Genomic DNA, 15,956 nt, shown 5'->3' with positions numbered 1-15,956 from the left:
AGTTGTGCTCAGCCAAACACTGGCGATTTGCTCAGCCAAGCAGTAAACGGGGGAAGGACTCCAAGGACTGGGAGGGTGCAGGGTTAGAGAGGGTTTGTGTGCGCTTTAAAGCGTTGCATTAAAATTTCAGATCACAGCACGCCACATAGTCAAGGACCCTGACTGCCTCGGGCTCACGAGCGAGTGAGTGAGTGAATGTGTGTGTATACTTGAAATGGGAGTGCATGTGTGAATGTGGGCGGGCATGTGCTTATTAGCTTCTGTAAGCAAATGGGGCCTACTGTAAGTGTCTTTTCAAAATGTGCTTTCTTCTGACATAAAAGGAAGAGACGTGGACAATGAAGGAAGCTCAAAGTAATGGAGAAGAGCAATGTAGTCGGGGGAAAGGAAAAAAAACCAAACCAAAAAAAAAAAAACACACAGAGATGACCCTCTGACAGACAATGAAACCTATTGATTAGTGCTATTACACTGCAAGCAATATCTTCCTGCGGCTTTTCCTCTCACACAAACACATAATGCCGATGATAAAAGATAAAAGCGTGGGAGGTAAAAAGACAAAAAAAAGAATTCTGAGAACAGAAGAGGAATTGATCCCTTTTTAACAGGCAATCAATTTAACAACTCTGTTAATGGAGAGACACGGAGAGTTTGGGGCAGAGTAAATGGGATGGGATCGTCTTTTAAAGCCATGTTTATGTCGCGCTGTACTTTGTACATGCATGCAGGATGCCCTTGACCATTTTTCCTTTGATTTATGCAGTGCACAAATTAACAATGAAACACCATCTTTCCAGAAATAAACGTTCAGCTTTCTGGAAACAATCTGGATGCTTGGGTGGTTCTGGTTCCCACTACTAACCCTGGGGAAATAAGGAGTGTGAATGTCATAAAGTGCCACTTCACAGTGTGGAGTGCCGACATGGAAAAGCTTCTGTTCTCATCCTGGGCACTACTAAAGGATCAATAATGATAGATGCGCACACCTCAAGTAACCGAAGCCAAGTTATCTTTCAGGTTCCGTTAGAATACCTGTGTGGCTTTAAGTACGACTTCTCAAAGTGACCTACCTTTCTCTGTCATAACTCTGATAAATCACAGAGCACTTTAAACTACACTGCAAAAAATAAATCTATTTCAATGCTTTGCTGAGGCTGCAGAACACATCACAATCCCTTTCAGTATTTACAGTGCGTGGGTAATACTGGGATTTGGAGGCTGCTGAGCGTTGTGGGAGACATTCCAGCTGTTGGGGAGAGAAAGGGGGGGTTTACGGGGAGGGAGATTCACTAAACAGGATGATAATGTCAGGAACAGAGTATGGCTGAGCCAGAGGGGAGAAGTCACCCACAAACAGATGTACTGCAGCGATGCACATACTTTGCTGTAGATTCCTCATCATACTTTGTCTTCAAATCAAAGAGCTCAGCCTGAGTTGTTTCAAGTGCTGCAAAAGATAGGGAAATAGTCAGTTGTGAGTTTCTTTTTTTTTTTTTTTTTTATAAAAGTACCATCAAAAAATAACTCCAACAGTGTTTCATTCCATTGATCTATGATCTATGAGCCCATACGTGACTTTTCTTCAAAAATTCAAGAAGACAGTTTTGAACATTTTTGCTTATGCTGCCAGACTCAAACCACACCCACGAAGGGCAGATGAAGCAGATTAACTTAATCACCCCCCCCCCCCCCCCCCCACACACACACACACTCACATTTCTACCAACAAGGATGAACATTAAGAGAAATACTTAAAACCCTTTTCAGATTATTTAAAGCCAAGTCCAAGGCATTTTCAGTGATTTGTGCAGGCTTGTGAGGACTGAATGGGCCGGTACCTGTCTGTAAGGACTGGACTTTGTGGTCAGCTTCTTCCAGCCTTGTGGACATGGAGGCCTGGCTCTCCTCGAGTTTCCTAGGGAGGCGACAAAAAAGGGAGCAGAAAGCACAAAGTCACAGTTTAGAGATAGTAAGTCAGCTAATCTTGGGTTTACACTTCATGGCAACAGCAACTATTCTCAGTTTTCCCACCATTTCTGAAGTGTTTTCCCCACTAAAATCCTCCCAACACAACCCACTCCTCATTAAGCAGCCCTATTAGGCAGGAATGTCTGGCCACTGGGGCACACTGCACCCTGGGGGTGGGGTGAGCAAGGGGTGATTAAGAGCGGGGGGGAGGGGCGACCAAAACCACATGGATAAAATAGAATCATTCTTAGTATATAAAAAAAGTTGTGCTGTGCTGAGAAATTGCTACTGCGTGTAAAAACATCAATAAACGAGCACAAAGACTTTCTTTATGACACTCTCTGATGCCCACCCCCCCCTTCTCCGCCAATCTGTCTCCCCTGTCATCTCTATTTTTCTGCCCTCTACTTCATCCTTTTCATCTCTGTCTGTCTCCCCTTGCAAGATAAAATACATCAGGAGGTGCCATCCATTTACTACCACTCTCAGACACAGGAAGTCAGCTCTCTGCAGACAGGAAGAGGCCTATAAAACAGTGACGTACAGGAAATACAGTTAGACAATTGATCTTCTACTAAAAGTCTGAAAGGTTTTAATATACCTCCATACCGCAAATGAGGTGAGCGACAAAGGGAAAACCAAAGGTTTGTAATGTTTTGAATCAACAAAAACTATGTTAAAAAAGTTGGGGGGTTTTCAAGTTGGAAAGAAATCACTTTTAAAGAAACAATTTAATCATCTCATTGTTGTTCTTCAGGTTTGCACTAGAGTATCACCGACTCATCATTATAGAGGGACGGCACTGTTTCTATCCACATTAATACAAACTTGGAGATAGCATGAACAGGACGTAATCATACAAGTCTGGATTGAATAAGACAGGACAAGTGTGCACAAACCGCACTTATATTTGAGACAGCTTCAGAGAAGCCACAAGGACAAACTGCCAGACCTTTCTCTCCTCCTCTTTTCCATCAGGATTCCCCTTTCCCCCAGATAAGAATAGAAGAACTCTAGACGAACCTTACCAAGTCAGCGATTGTCCACACCAGATACCACTAGGAGAACAAACAAACCTGAAGACATTTTGACCCTATTCAGTCTCAAAAACAGAAAGCCCTCTTTAAAGGAACTCTAAGGTGATAGATTTACACCTCCTCCCTAAACCCTGGAAGAGCAGGAACTTTCCCTCCTCTCCACAAAGATCATCTAGAACAAATATTGACTGATTATAGATTGACAAGGAAACTCATTTTACAACCATTAACAAAGACAAAATGACAACGACTACAATCCAGTGTAAAGTCTCTCACAAGATTCCTCTCCTTACTTCTCAGGGGGCCTCGTCGGATTGCTGTTCATAAAACTGAGACCATCTAACATGCTTACTAACAAATTAACCTGCTGTACAGTTATTGTCTGAAATTTTGTTTATGACATAAATGAACTCCAAGATCCAAATAGTTTTTCCTTTTTAAAATGGAGCTAGCTAGCCAGAATTTGTCAGGCAGGGCGCTGACGCATAAGAATGATTACTCCTTGGACTTGAGAAAATGTACAGGAATTCCATTTTACCTCTATGACTGACCAATCAACGGTAAGCTTTACATGTATGTATATTGATGATACATATGATTCAATGCGATGTTTAATTTTACAATATGTAGACTGTAGAGGAGAATGAGGAGAGGGGCATTCATATGTATTTGATAATATTACTGGAAGAGATCAGAGCTGCTGCAGAGAGAGCTCAAGACAGCGAGTTCTAATTGGCTAAAAGTGCTCAGAGCACACCCCGGAACACTTCTCCTCCACTGAAGAAAAGCAGCTGCTCAGAGGAGTTTTCTCAAGTCTTCTCCAAAAAGGTTTAGTCTTTTCTTATTTATACACAGGAAATAGAAGAAAAAAAAACACATGTGCTTCAGAGAATATATTTGACAGTCTGAACTGACTTAAAATTTAAAAAAAAATTAAAATAAAAAGAAAAATCCACCATAACCCAACGCCGTCACTGAAGTCTTGGTCATTGTGAATCTGAGAATGTAATTCAGTTATTTGTTCAGATTTGCAGTGCATCAGTAAACCAAGCTTGTTGTACAAATATCCAGCCACTTCACCTTTTCCTCCACCTGACCTTAAGTCGGGCAATATTTTCTATTGTTCTGAAGTGGATAGTGGAAAGAGGCGACACCAACTTCAAAACTAACACATTCTGTAAAGAGTAGAGTCAGCTTCCTATCTCGACTCCACCTCCTATGTTGAAAAGAAAGATAATGTCAGAATCAACTCTGTTCCTCCAGTCTGATCCAGCGGCCACTCAACATCTGGTGAGTTGGAACTCCAAAACTAATGCCCTAAAACCCTCTTCCAGTCACACTGACATTTTGGGTTGATGTATGGAAACTATTCAAAAAATGTAAAATGGTTCGAAGTTTACTTTAAACCAGTTAGCAAGTTGAGTCTAGAGTGCTTGGCAATAAAAGATAGGGTAAGTGATTTCTGGATCTGTGGATATTTGAACCAAACATTAAATATATTAGGACATTAATACAGAGAGTTAACTCACCCTCCCTTTAGTGAACATCCTGAGAAAAAAATGCCCCATAACTTCAAATGTAGAAGCAAGAAGCCTTCCCCTGTCAGTGATTGGCTGGAGCAATGTTTGTTAGGGTTGGGGTTGCAACCTGCCCCTACACCCACTGCTTCCAGTTTACGGAGCCAACTTTTTTTCTTCTAAAAACAATTTCCTTACAAAATGAGCAGCTGAGGGTGAGAGGATATTTACTGAATGACACAAAAGGTCTTCTGGTTAGAAATGGTGCAGAACCGCTTACCTACATTAACTTCCCCATTTTTATTTTTCTCTTCCAGCTTGAACAGGAAGTAAACTTGTATCAAAATACAGTAACAGCTAAATATATGTCAAAGTATTTGGTGGGCGTCATATTTTCTGTTCGTATCTAGAACAATAAAAGAAAATTGAGGCAAAAGTTCAAACAAAATAGTTGAGGTAGATTTAAATTGAAAATAAATAGAAATCTATGGCGTTTATTCCTAATGACTTTATAAACAGTAAGTTACTTAGATTCCTGTGTGCACAAATGAAATCTTGAAAAATTGCTTTGTTAAGTAAAGCCTGAAATTTCCAACCCATTATTCAAAGATTAGAATCAACAGTTCTGCCTGAGGGCACAATGACCCAGAGGTTTGAAAATGCAAAACAGTGCAGAGGTCTTTGAAACGTGAATGCACACCAACAGTTATACCTCTCCTTCTCTGCATAGTCGTTGTGTAGCTGCAGCTGCTTTTCTTGAGCCAGGTTCTCAGCTTGGTTCTTAAGAGACTGCTCGTACTCCCGGATTTTCTCCTTCAGAGTCTTGATGGTCACCTCTGAAGAAGGGTCGGGACAGAAAGACAAGTGTGGAGAGAAGGAAAGATGAGTAAAAATGCAGGCTATTTCCAAGCACACATGGAAAACAGATTGTAGGGCAGTGGCAATGATGTATAAGACCTTTGCTTAAGAACAGCATTTTGTACCCCTCATTCTGCCTCTGTCAGCACAAATGAAAACCTTGGCCCTTATGGCTCCAGTCTAATCTTTACATCCGTGACTGGTACAGAATATTCAGCGTTCACATGCAGCAAATATTCTGTATTCATTAGGGCTGCATTAGTACAGAAACTCCATAACCTGCTGACAGCTGAGCTCTGTATGAGGCAGCCACAAATAAATCTAACACATAACGGGAGTAATAAACAGACCTCTTCCCTGCGCGTGTGAGTGCATTTGTGTGTTTCTCAGAGAAGGATATAAGCGAGTGAGACAATGATATAGAGCAATCCTGCCTGCTGCCTTTGACTGAGGGCTCTTAGCAAGATGTGTGTGTGTGAGTGTACATGCGCGTGTGATTTAAACTCCAGTCTCAGTGCTCTGACACATAATCAATAGAGGAGAGTCCCCTTAGAGCCCTCTTACCCCTTAACTGCTTAACTGAACTTTAAACATTTAGGTTGCGGGGATCAATGGCCTCTGCACTCTGTGTGTCTTCGGTGTGTGTGTGTACATGCGAGTGTGCAGGCAGGTCTATGCGTGTTTAACAGGAGTGGGAGTTCCACAGCGTGTTTTGGGGTTTAAATATCCCCAATCTATTGAGGCGGGAAGGAGGGATAAAGGATGAGGGAAAAGGAAAAATCAATGGCAGAATGGAACCCTGCCGCTATTGACCTGTTCCAATTAACTCTCACTGAGAAAAAGGGGGATTCCAAAACATTCCCTGCCTGCTCCCTCGCTTTCCCTTTGACTGAAATTGCACCACTTTTATTACTGCTTCACACTCATCCCTCAGCTTTTGTCAGTTTTTCCCATCTTTCTTTACCCGGAGGTAGCTGGTCGTCTTTTATTCATGAAACTGCGCCTTGTGTTTTTTCTCTTTAAAACCTATTTGAAAATGTAAAACCTTGTAGATTTCGTGTGTTTCTGAAAAATGTATGAATCATTAAATACAGTCAAAAAAAAGTATACCGTACCCTCTTTCAATTCTAGCGTTTTACATTTCATTGCTTTATTGATGAAAAAAAAAAAACAACCCATCTTTCAGAGATATCCTTAAAAAAAGATAACATATTATATTATGTGGAATAACTTCTTTAGCAAAAGATGAAAAAACATTCAAATATGGAATCTGAAGTACACCCTTAATGCTTTCAGGAGAATTAAGAGTTACGGAGCAGCCAGGTGGAAATAATGAAATTATTATGGACTTGATTATTAGATAATCAGCAACTGCGACTGCCTCTATGAAAGCTGAAACAAATATGTATATATCCCACACTCAAATCTCAGTCACTAAGTTAAATGTTAAAGTTCATGAAAGTTCAATTAAATGAGTTCAGCTTGTCTGGGTACGTTGCCAGAAGAAAACTTATTCTCTCCCACTCCAGTTTGCCAATTTACATTTGAACATATCTGAAGACTTCTGGAACAATGTCCCTTTCGCAAATACAAATACAGCAGAAACACCTCACACAAACTTCCAACCACTGAGGTGGACTTATGGTGATTTGGGCTTGTTGTTCAGGAATTTGGAACCTTGTGGCTCTTTCACTGACTGCAAACTGTCAAAATATGCAAGAGTGAAACGTGAAGCCATTTGTCCTATAGTTAAAGCTTGGCCGACACTGGGTCACTCATTTTACAGGACAACAATATAAGCACAGCAGCAAATCTAGTAATTGAACCAGTATGGCTGAGAAAGCAACAAAACCATGATGTTGCAATGTCCCAGTAAAAGTCATGCCCAGAGCCGTGCATGGGACCGTGTCCCACTAGCACCTGGTATCTTACCATGACCACCAACTCCATCCAAAAATTATTTTCTGCTCGCCATTTTCTTCTAATGTCCCCTATCTATATTATATCTATATCTAATCTATATTAAAAGGTGAGCAGGGGTCCGACATGTAAACTAGGAGATGGTCTCCTCCTGGGTTCAGCCATCGTGTCATGATTACAGTGTAGAACCTCTGTAAGGTGCACTGATCAGGCGAAGTAACAGGTGGTGATAACGTACCACAAACAGGACGAGCAGGAGGAGGAGGAAGAATAATGATAAAAAAAGTAAAAATAATAAATAGGTGTTTCCTGGTTATAGAGACATGCGTTGATGGTCAAGACCCCAAAAAGGCCTATGCCAGACCCATGCTAATGGTAATCCGCTTATAATTAAGGCTACTGATGCCCTATCACAGGACAATCATCAAAATCCAATTAGAAAGTTATATAAGCTTGGTTAGATTGCTTAATCACAGTCCAGTAAGAGGAATCAACCAACAAGTGGTAGAAGTAAAGCGGCAGTGTATTAACACCTAATATTATCGTCTTTTATTAATGCACAACTAACATGAGGTAATACATAGGAAAAGTCTCAAAGCCTGTAACAGGTACCTGCATAGACGGAAAAAAACTACTTTTATTCTACCCTTAGGCTTACTGACTGTATCATCTAGCTTTGCATTTATACTGCAAAGTCTTACTTTATTCTTCCTCTGAATTTCATCGGTTAATTCTGTCACTGTGGTCAAAGCTAGCCAAGTCCTGAAGTACGGTAGGTTTATTTTTTGACCATGTGATCCAAATAGATTCACATCAAGCCTAATTCAATGCCACCTTCAAGTTCAGATGCCAACTCCACAGAATTTCTGTCGAGGGACATTTAGAGTATTTTACATAAACAAATGCCCACAAACTTTAATAAAATAAACATAATAAAAAAGGTTAAGATTTGATTCAAAAATTATTTGAGAAACTAATGTCATGGAACACTTGAATAAAATTATTGTAGCTAAAAGGTGGCTCTCTTGAGCTGCTCAGTGGTGCAGTGGGTTAAGCAAGCGGCTCATATACTGAGGCTACTGTCCTCCTGCAGTGGTTGCAGGTTTGAATCCCGGTCTGCGCACGTTTGCTGCATGTCATCCCCATTCTCTCTCTCTACCCCCTTCCTGTCTGCAACTTGAATAAAGGGGCCACTAGAGCCCAAAAAAATCTTAACATTTTTTTTTATATTAAAAAAAAATAAAAAAGGTGGCTCTACAAGCACTTGACTTGTAATATATACTAAAGTTGCATTTTTTTCCTTAATTTCTGTTCAGTACCCACATGGTGTAATATATCACATGTTGTTGCTAAGAATAATAATCTTTATTGTCAGTAATAAAGTATATATATATATATATATATATATATATATATATATATATATATATATATATATATATATATATATATATATCACGAAACACACCGAAATTAGTCCTCTGCTTTTAACCCATCAATAGTCACGCTAGGAGCAGTGGGCTGTGCCTGGGGAGCAAGTTGGGGTCTTCATCAGGGGCCCACAATGCATCACCTGTTGCCAGCCCAGGGACTTGAACCTGGGTCCTCTAGACCCAAGCCCATCTCTGTAGGCACTAGAATCAATTATATAATTTCACCTTATGAAGTGATCCAATTAATCAAAGCCTCAACAGCGTGAAAATTAAATTTAGATGGGTACAGAATAGGTTATCTTCTGAAAGTCAGGCTATATCCTAAAGTATGTGCCTTGGCATGTATCCGTCTCTAACCTTGGTTTTTAACATCAGCGAACTCTTTGTTGTAGTCCTCCAGTGTCTCTCGAAGTTTGGTGTTCTCTGTCTCAATGTCGTGCATCCTCTGGAGCTTCAGCTGCAGCTGCTGAGCCAGCTCCAACACAGGTACAGGGTCTGGGGGAGAAAACACACACCATGTTAACACATTGCAAAGCAGATTAGACAAGCAAGGGCGGCAAGGTGGCGTAGTGTGCTAGGAATAACTACAGTCAAGGCCCCGGGAGAGCAAGTGTTTGGCCTAGTGAAGTGTCCTTGAGCAAGGCAATTAATCTAACAATTCCAGGACAACTGTTTCGGTATTGACCCTAACCTTTGATACCGCTGTGCAGAATGAATGATTCCAACAAAACCCCAAACCTATCACAATCATGAGAAAACTTTATTCCAGGAAAGTTGAATATAAAGTCTGTTGCACCTTTACATCAGAGGTGAAACTGTACTTGGAGAAGCTAATATAATTACCTCTGAATTTAGCACATACAACTAAACCATCAAGTATGCGGATGGGGGGGAAGAAAAAAAAAAAAAAAAAAAAAAAAATGGAGGATGAAATTCACAAATATTTCATGAGATGATTTTTATTTACAGCATGCTTACATGTTTTCTCTTAAATCAACTTTTAATGTTCATAAATGTAGTCTTTAGTTAGATTTAAGTTTGAAAATGCATGTAGTATTTGTTATTGCAAGCTTTTAACAACCAAGTTTTATTATGTTTAACATACTTGATTCCTCTTAAATACAGTAACCTTAATTTGTGTTTTTAATGCCTGGAGCTGATTTAAAAACGAGTTTTTAATAGAACAGACAAAGTATCCATCAATCCATCCATCAAGCTTTACCAATGAGGTTCTACTGCACAAAACACAACTTTTGATTAGGACAAAAAAAAAATATATATATATATATGACACTTGCTACAAGAATTTATAACAAACTCAAAGGTCAGGGTTACCTTTTAGGTTTTGTATCAAAGCTTTCTCAATCAAGTCTATTAAATGATACACCAACAGATTTTGTATCAAAAAACTATCTGTTGAGTAATGAGATAAACATTGTATTGGGGGGAGATGTGTCAACTGCTGACAGAGCAAGAAAACTAGATAACAGATTCCAGTAGAGCGAGACAGACCGTAACATAGATGAGACACATTAACAAGACAGATTAGTGGCCTGTGATCAGTTGAAGCGTTTACTATGATGCAAAACGAGAGAAAAGAGAAACACAGGAGCCGACGGCTGATCTAAGTGGAGCTGTAAAAGAACAGCCACCGAGGAAGGTAAACGGGAGATTAAAGAAAGAGGCAGAAGGGGAGAAAAAAAAAAAAAAAGCAACTTTCTCAAGGCATTTTACCAACAACTCTGGGAGCACAGACCAGGGTTATCTGTCAGTGTGATGAAGAGAGCCCTGTCAGTCAGGCCAATCACATGTGATTGGTGCTCATGGGTGGCAGACTGGTGACAGGCAGCCAAGAGACGCAGGCAACGCTCATCAGCATGCCAGCTAAAAGAGCAGTTTATATGCCTGTGTGTGTTTGTGTGTGTGCGTTGTACAGATAAGAGGAACTGACAGCTTACAGCTGGGGGTAAGGACTGTGTGTGTCTGTGTATGTGTGTGCATGTGTGTGTCTCTAATGTCTGACGCAGTTAGATATCTTAACTATGCTAATGAGAGATCAGCAGAGAACGATTGGGGAATTTCATGCTGATTTTGTTCTGTCAAGGTGACACACCATGCAGGGCTTTGCTCTGACACACAGACACACACCTTCACATAAACACATACATTCAACTTTATACTCACAGATACACACAAGTACAAACAAATATCAAATAATATCACTGTATTCCCTGGATGTGAAATTCTATCCAAGATGGCATCCTTGGGAATTAACTTTGCCTCCCTCTTATCAAACTTTTGTCCTTCATATAGTCGCCCCCATATTCAAATCATCTCTACAGCCTGTTAAAAGCAGTTTGACTCGTGGGCCACTGGTGCTGAATGCTCTCGCCAGACACCTTTAATATAAAGCAGAGTGTACTGGTTGACTAACCAGGCCTTCAGCTGACAGAAGACAGAACAAAACACACTGTTTCCTCTTTCAAGACTGCTGCATTAGTCAGGCTGGTCTGTGTCTGTGTGCGTGTGTGCATCAGGCATTACATCATTGTCTCCCTGCAAGTTAAGAATAGCCCCGTCAGAGCTGGCGCTGACTTATTGGGAGCAGTACAATCCAAAGATATTACTGTAGGTCTATCCATGTGGGAATATGATGACCTCCTTACGCTATAGATGAACTCAACTCCACTTTCATTCCTACATACAGTCCCTCAAGGGCCGCGCAGCTGAAAATCTTCAGTCACAGCTCTGTGACTGTGTGTTTTGTGACTCTCCTCTGCCTCCATGTGTTGAACGTGACTGCTCCTGTTTGTGCACTTTGCTGCAGCCAGTCGTGGGCGCACTAGTCATCCATGTCAGGATCCACCTTCTGTTAAGACCATCTAAAAGCTACACCAGTGGGGATGAGATCTCACGGGGACAGATTAAGAAACTACACGCATGGATGAAGCACCGATGGGCAATGTCATGCTTTCTTCCAACCCCCCCTTTATCCTACTGGGACCATCTGTATGGATAAGTTGGTCTCCTGATCATTTGAGGAGATGTCTTCACAGACACACTCAAACCTACAGCACAACAAGTCATTTAAAGTAGCCTTACCTGGGACATCAATTATTTTCTTGTAGACGTTCAAGAAGGCGGCCTCTGCTTCTTTACTTCTCTTACTCAAGGCATCAATCTGCAAGGATGACAAATAAAAAGCACGGTTAATTATCACTTATACCATCTCAAAACCATTTGTTTTAAAAGGAAGGCCCGTTAAATCTACAGGAAGAGTAGGCTACACATCTGTCTATCATCACTGTGCACCAGTCTGTTGCATGCGATCACGTCTGTCTTAAGAGTGGCTGCTTTGGTGTTTCCTTCCAGTGAAGCCATTTCAGCTGTTCGGCCGCTGACGAATGCGTTTCATTTACCGTGTGTGTCCGCGTCAGTCTGTCCTCGAGTGAGTGTGGCCAAGTCAGTGAGTATGAATGCATGTGTGCGTGCACATGTGCTAAAGTGTGTTCGTTTCACCTCCAGCACACTGACATCATTAAACAGCTGGCTCAGTCTTTCCAGCCACAGCAGGAGCAGATTATTTAGTCAGCTCTTAGCAGCAGTACAGTGCAGATCCATTACTGATGTAGCCATTAACACAAGAGGGCACGGTGCACATTCCATCACTGATGTTATTGAAATGGACGGTATTAAGGCGGATCCATAAGAAATTAATTCTTGAAGAAGAAAAAAAAACAAAAAAACAAACACACTGAAGACATTTTACAATGTTGTCAATTCTGAAATATGAGGCACTGAGCGCTACGACAGTCTCTGTGTTACCCCTTAATATGAGTAGCAGAGAGAGTAAGTGAAACATCTGAAATCGGGCCTAAATCGAGGGAAACAGATGCCAAATAAAGACATTCAGATGGTGCTACTGTACTGGGCAAAGCTACAGCTGACTGCGCTGGCTCGCGCACACAGACTAAACAGCCTTGTGTTTCTCTTCCAACTCCTCCAGCACATTCATGAAGAGAAAAGGAATAAAGACAAAAGCCTATATAAGTCCAAATATAAAGTCTTCACATTCCCAGCCAAGCCAGTAGTGTAGTTGATGGGTGGTTTAGGAGTTCTTGCCACTGTAAACAGAGCGGGTTACATGTAATACTGCCTGGGCTCCTATGGGAACCCAATAAATCTCTTCACATGGCTTTGATTCATCTCTAGTTTTTAGCCGCAAAACATCTGGCCCTGAGTAGGCTGGTGCCAGCACCCCTCCCCTTCCCACCCCCTTTCTTTTTTTATTTCCCTCTGTCTTTCAATTTATCTCTTGTCAATTCTATGTTCTCTGACTCACTCTTTCTCCTCTCCCTCAATCATTCTTAGTGTCAGTCTTTTTCACATGATTCTTCATCACATACTTTAGTCCACCTCTCTCAGACACACTTGCACACAGACGTACACACAACCCCACTGGTATACTTCATTCTCAAATCATGCGGCCTTGTGCACTTTACCCTTTTCAAAAGCTGTGTGGCACTGAGTGATCAGCATACATGGTCACTAATGGAAGATTACAGATGTTAAGTACTAATACCTCTTGCACATCAATGCTGAATTTGACGAAAAGTGTGTGTATGTACGTATTAAAGAAAAAAAAGTATGTGATCTGAGATTCTGAGTATCCCAACACAATCTTATCAAAGAAGAGACGCACAAAATGTATCTGCTGATGGCACTGAAGGAAATCAGCTGCATGACTGTACAATGACTGGGCCAAGGTCAGTGGTACAGCAGCTTTATATAGCCCAACATGGGAGGCAGGAAATAGACATTAAATGTAGGACACACCCTACAGTTAAAGGCAGGTTAAATGCAGTACCAGGGCCATTAGAAGACCACCCAGGATTTGCAAATACAACCCTGCTGTTCCAAACTGCAGCTCTTTCAACCAATCCCAATGACATCTGCTATTACATGCTCCCCTGCCCCCATCCCACACACACACACACACACACACACACACACACACACACACACACACACAAACCAAGCACAACAAATGAAGTGACACAAATGATACCTCACCAGTATCAGTGGGTTACCGATGAGAAGTGCTTACAATTGCAAAAGGTATCCCTGACACATCCACATACACAAACACATACGTACATACGTCAGCACCTTGTGCCACCATCACTCAGCACTGCCTCGCTCCCCTATCTAACCCATAGTGTGTGAAGGGCATCAGGCTGACCTGTGTGTGCATGTGTGTGTGTGCGTGTAGCCCCAGTGGAGTCTGATAAGGGGAGGCTATGGGAAGCAGAGACTGAGGCCTTGGATAATGGAAAAGCTTATCTGATCGATGGACCAACAAGGAACACTGAGCATGCAATACACACACACACACACACACACACACACACACACACATAACCCGTTTACCAAACGGAGGCCTTGTGGAAACTGTACTGTTATTGGTAATAATTATGACCCGAGGGCATCCACCTTCCAATGACAAAGATTAAACGAAGTCTCTAGAACCTCCAAGTTCCTGGGCTGAAACTTTTTATTGCTCCGGCCAAGCTCCACATTCACTTAGGAAAAGGGTCAAACATCTGGTTAAAAATGCTTATGGAGATGTTATTGTGGGACACCGAGAGGACCCCTCTGCTTTCTGGTGCTGTCTTGTCCTTGATCAAAGGATTGAGGGGTAAGCAAACAAAGACAGGCTAAAATTACACATTCTCAGAGGGACTCATGTTGTGGCATGCAAGTGTGCAGAATAGTCGCCTGATTGATGGGCTGCTCCGAGACTGGCGCGGGTGTACAGTATTATCTCAATAATCATAAGATAATGTCTCTCAGTTCCGCGACCACCCACTACGAGTCTCAGCGTGTTCTGGTGTGCATGCTGTCAAGGTGTGTCAACATAAGGATGGTGGAAACAGCTGACAAAGCCCTAATTATGTTGCTGCTGTTTCTATTCTCTAAATAGACTGTGGATCATCAGCATAACATGGTGGAACTACTATAAATTACAGCATTTTTACATAACCACTGGCTGTGGTTGTTACTCTAACACAAGAATATGGAAACTAACCCAGTGTTAAACTGTAATTCTCCATGGCCAATAGCAAAGCGGCCCTGTCACTACCCATTGAGATGATTTTGCTTTAGTGCATGTGTGTGTCCAACTGTGTGTGTCCGTTAGCACCCACTCACCCACTACAACCCTAAATAAAGCCCCAGTCTGAACCAGCCGCTTCCACTCCTACCCTCTGACTTTCACATATGGGAGTGAACTGGAAGTGCAAGGCTGCCAGTGAGGAGGAGCCACGATGGAATTAGGCCAGAATGATGAAGGAGGAGATGGAGGGGAACATTAAGAGTGTGAATGTAGCACATGTACAAATAAGTCACTTCTTATTAAACTGGATGCATACAAACCAAGGGTGAAACATTGCTTTAAAAGTAGATACATGTGTCATAAAAGGAAAAAAAGATCCATGATTCACCATACCAGAAAGAAAAAATAACAAAAAACACACAAACACACAGAAACAGTGTCTGAGGAAATGGCAGTCAGTGAGTTGTAACTGGCTTGAGCCAGGATTTCGTGGTGACTTTTTTTGCAGGATGCAATTTAAACACACCCTCAGGCTACAGGACTTCATGAATTGGACAGAAAATCAAGAGCAGAGCAGGCAAAAAGAAGGAGAGGAAAGAGGGGAAATGAGATAGTGGCAAGAGAAGGTACAGGACATGGTGGAGTGAAGAAATGACGAGTTAAGAGGCACGATGAAAGAAAAGGAGAGAGGGGCACAGAGATTGGCCGCAAGAACATTCAATGAATGTCAAACAGGCTTTAAAAAAATGTGTTGTTTAACTAATGTGCAAAAGAAGTCATGTATATCAATGTCAGTATGAATTTTCAAATAACACACTCACCTCTCCCTGGAAACTCTTGAGCAACGGTGCAACCTGTTTCCGTAACTCCTAAAAAAAAAAAAAATGAACGATATTAATGAGTAGAAATAAGAAGGAATCAAACATTTTAAAAGAACAAACACACAAAAACTGGTTTCACATGAATTGAAGTAATAAAAAACGTAATCTTACACAAGCAGGCCATATTCAAATAAATAATAGATTGTGTTTAAATAAATCAAATATTCAAATCAAGCAGCAGCCATTCTTTTCTTAGCCTATGAATAAAGTCTGGTGTGTGAGTGATG

At 41.3% G+C, this 15,956-nt stretch overlaps 1 protein-coding gene across 4 annotated transcripts in view; it reads right to left on the bottom strand.

The window, feature by feature from the left end:
- The window catches only part of cux1a (cut-like homeobox 1a), a 59,745-nt gene that overhangs the window by 21,303 nt on the left and 22,486 nt on the right, over positions 1-15,956 (bottom strand). For all 4 annotated transcript variants that reach the window (XM_061719441.1, XM_061719442.1, XM_061719444.1 and 1 more), the window contains exons 3-8: positions 15,670-15,717; positions 11,836-11,914; positions 9,091-9,228; positions 5,235-5,358; positions 1,839-1,915; positions 1,381-1,447 (exon numbers count right to left, since the gene is read on the bottom strand). In XM_061719441.1, coding sequence (XP_061575425.1) covers positions 1,381-1,447; positions 1,839-1,915; positions 5,235-5,358; positions 9,091-9,228; positions 11,836-11,914; positions 15,670-15,717 — 533 coding nt within the window. The remainder of the gene's footprint in view (positions 1-1,380; positions 1,448-1,838; positions 1,916-5,234; positions 5,359-9,090; positions 9,229-11,835; positions 11,915-15,669; positions 15,718-15,956) is intronic.

Source organism: Cololabis saira, chromosome 4 (genome assembly GCF_033807715.1).
Source record: "Cololabis saira isolate AMF1-May2022 chromosome 4, fColSai1.1, whole genome shotgun sequence".
In the NCBI taxonomy this organism is placed as follows: Eukaryota; Metazoa; Chordata; class Actinopteri; order Beloniformes; family Belonidae; genus Cololabis; species Cololabis saira.
Note: the sequence above shows the minus strand (reverse complement) of the source record. Positions and strands in the feature narration are given on the sequence as shown.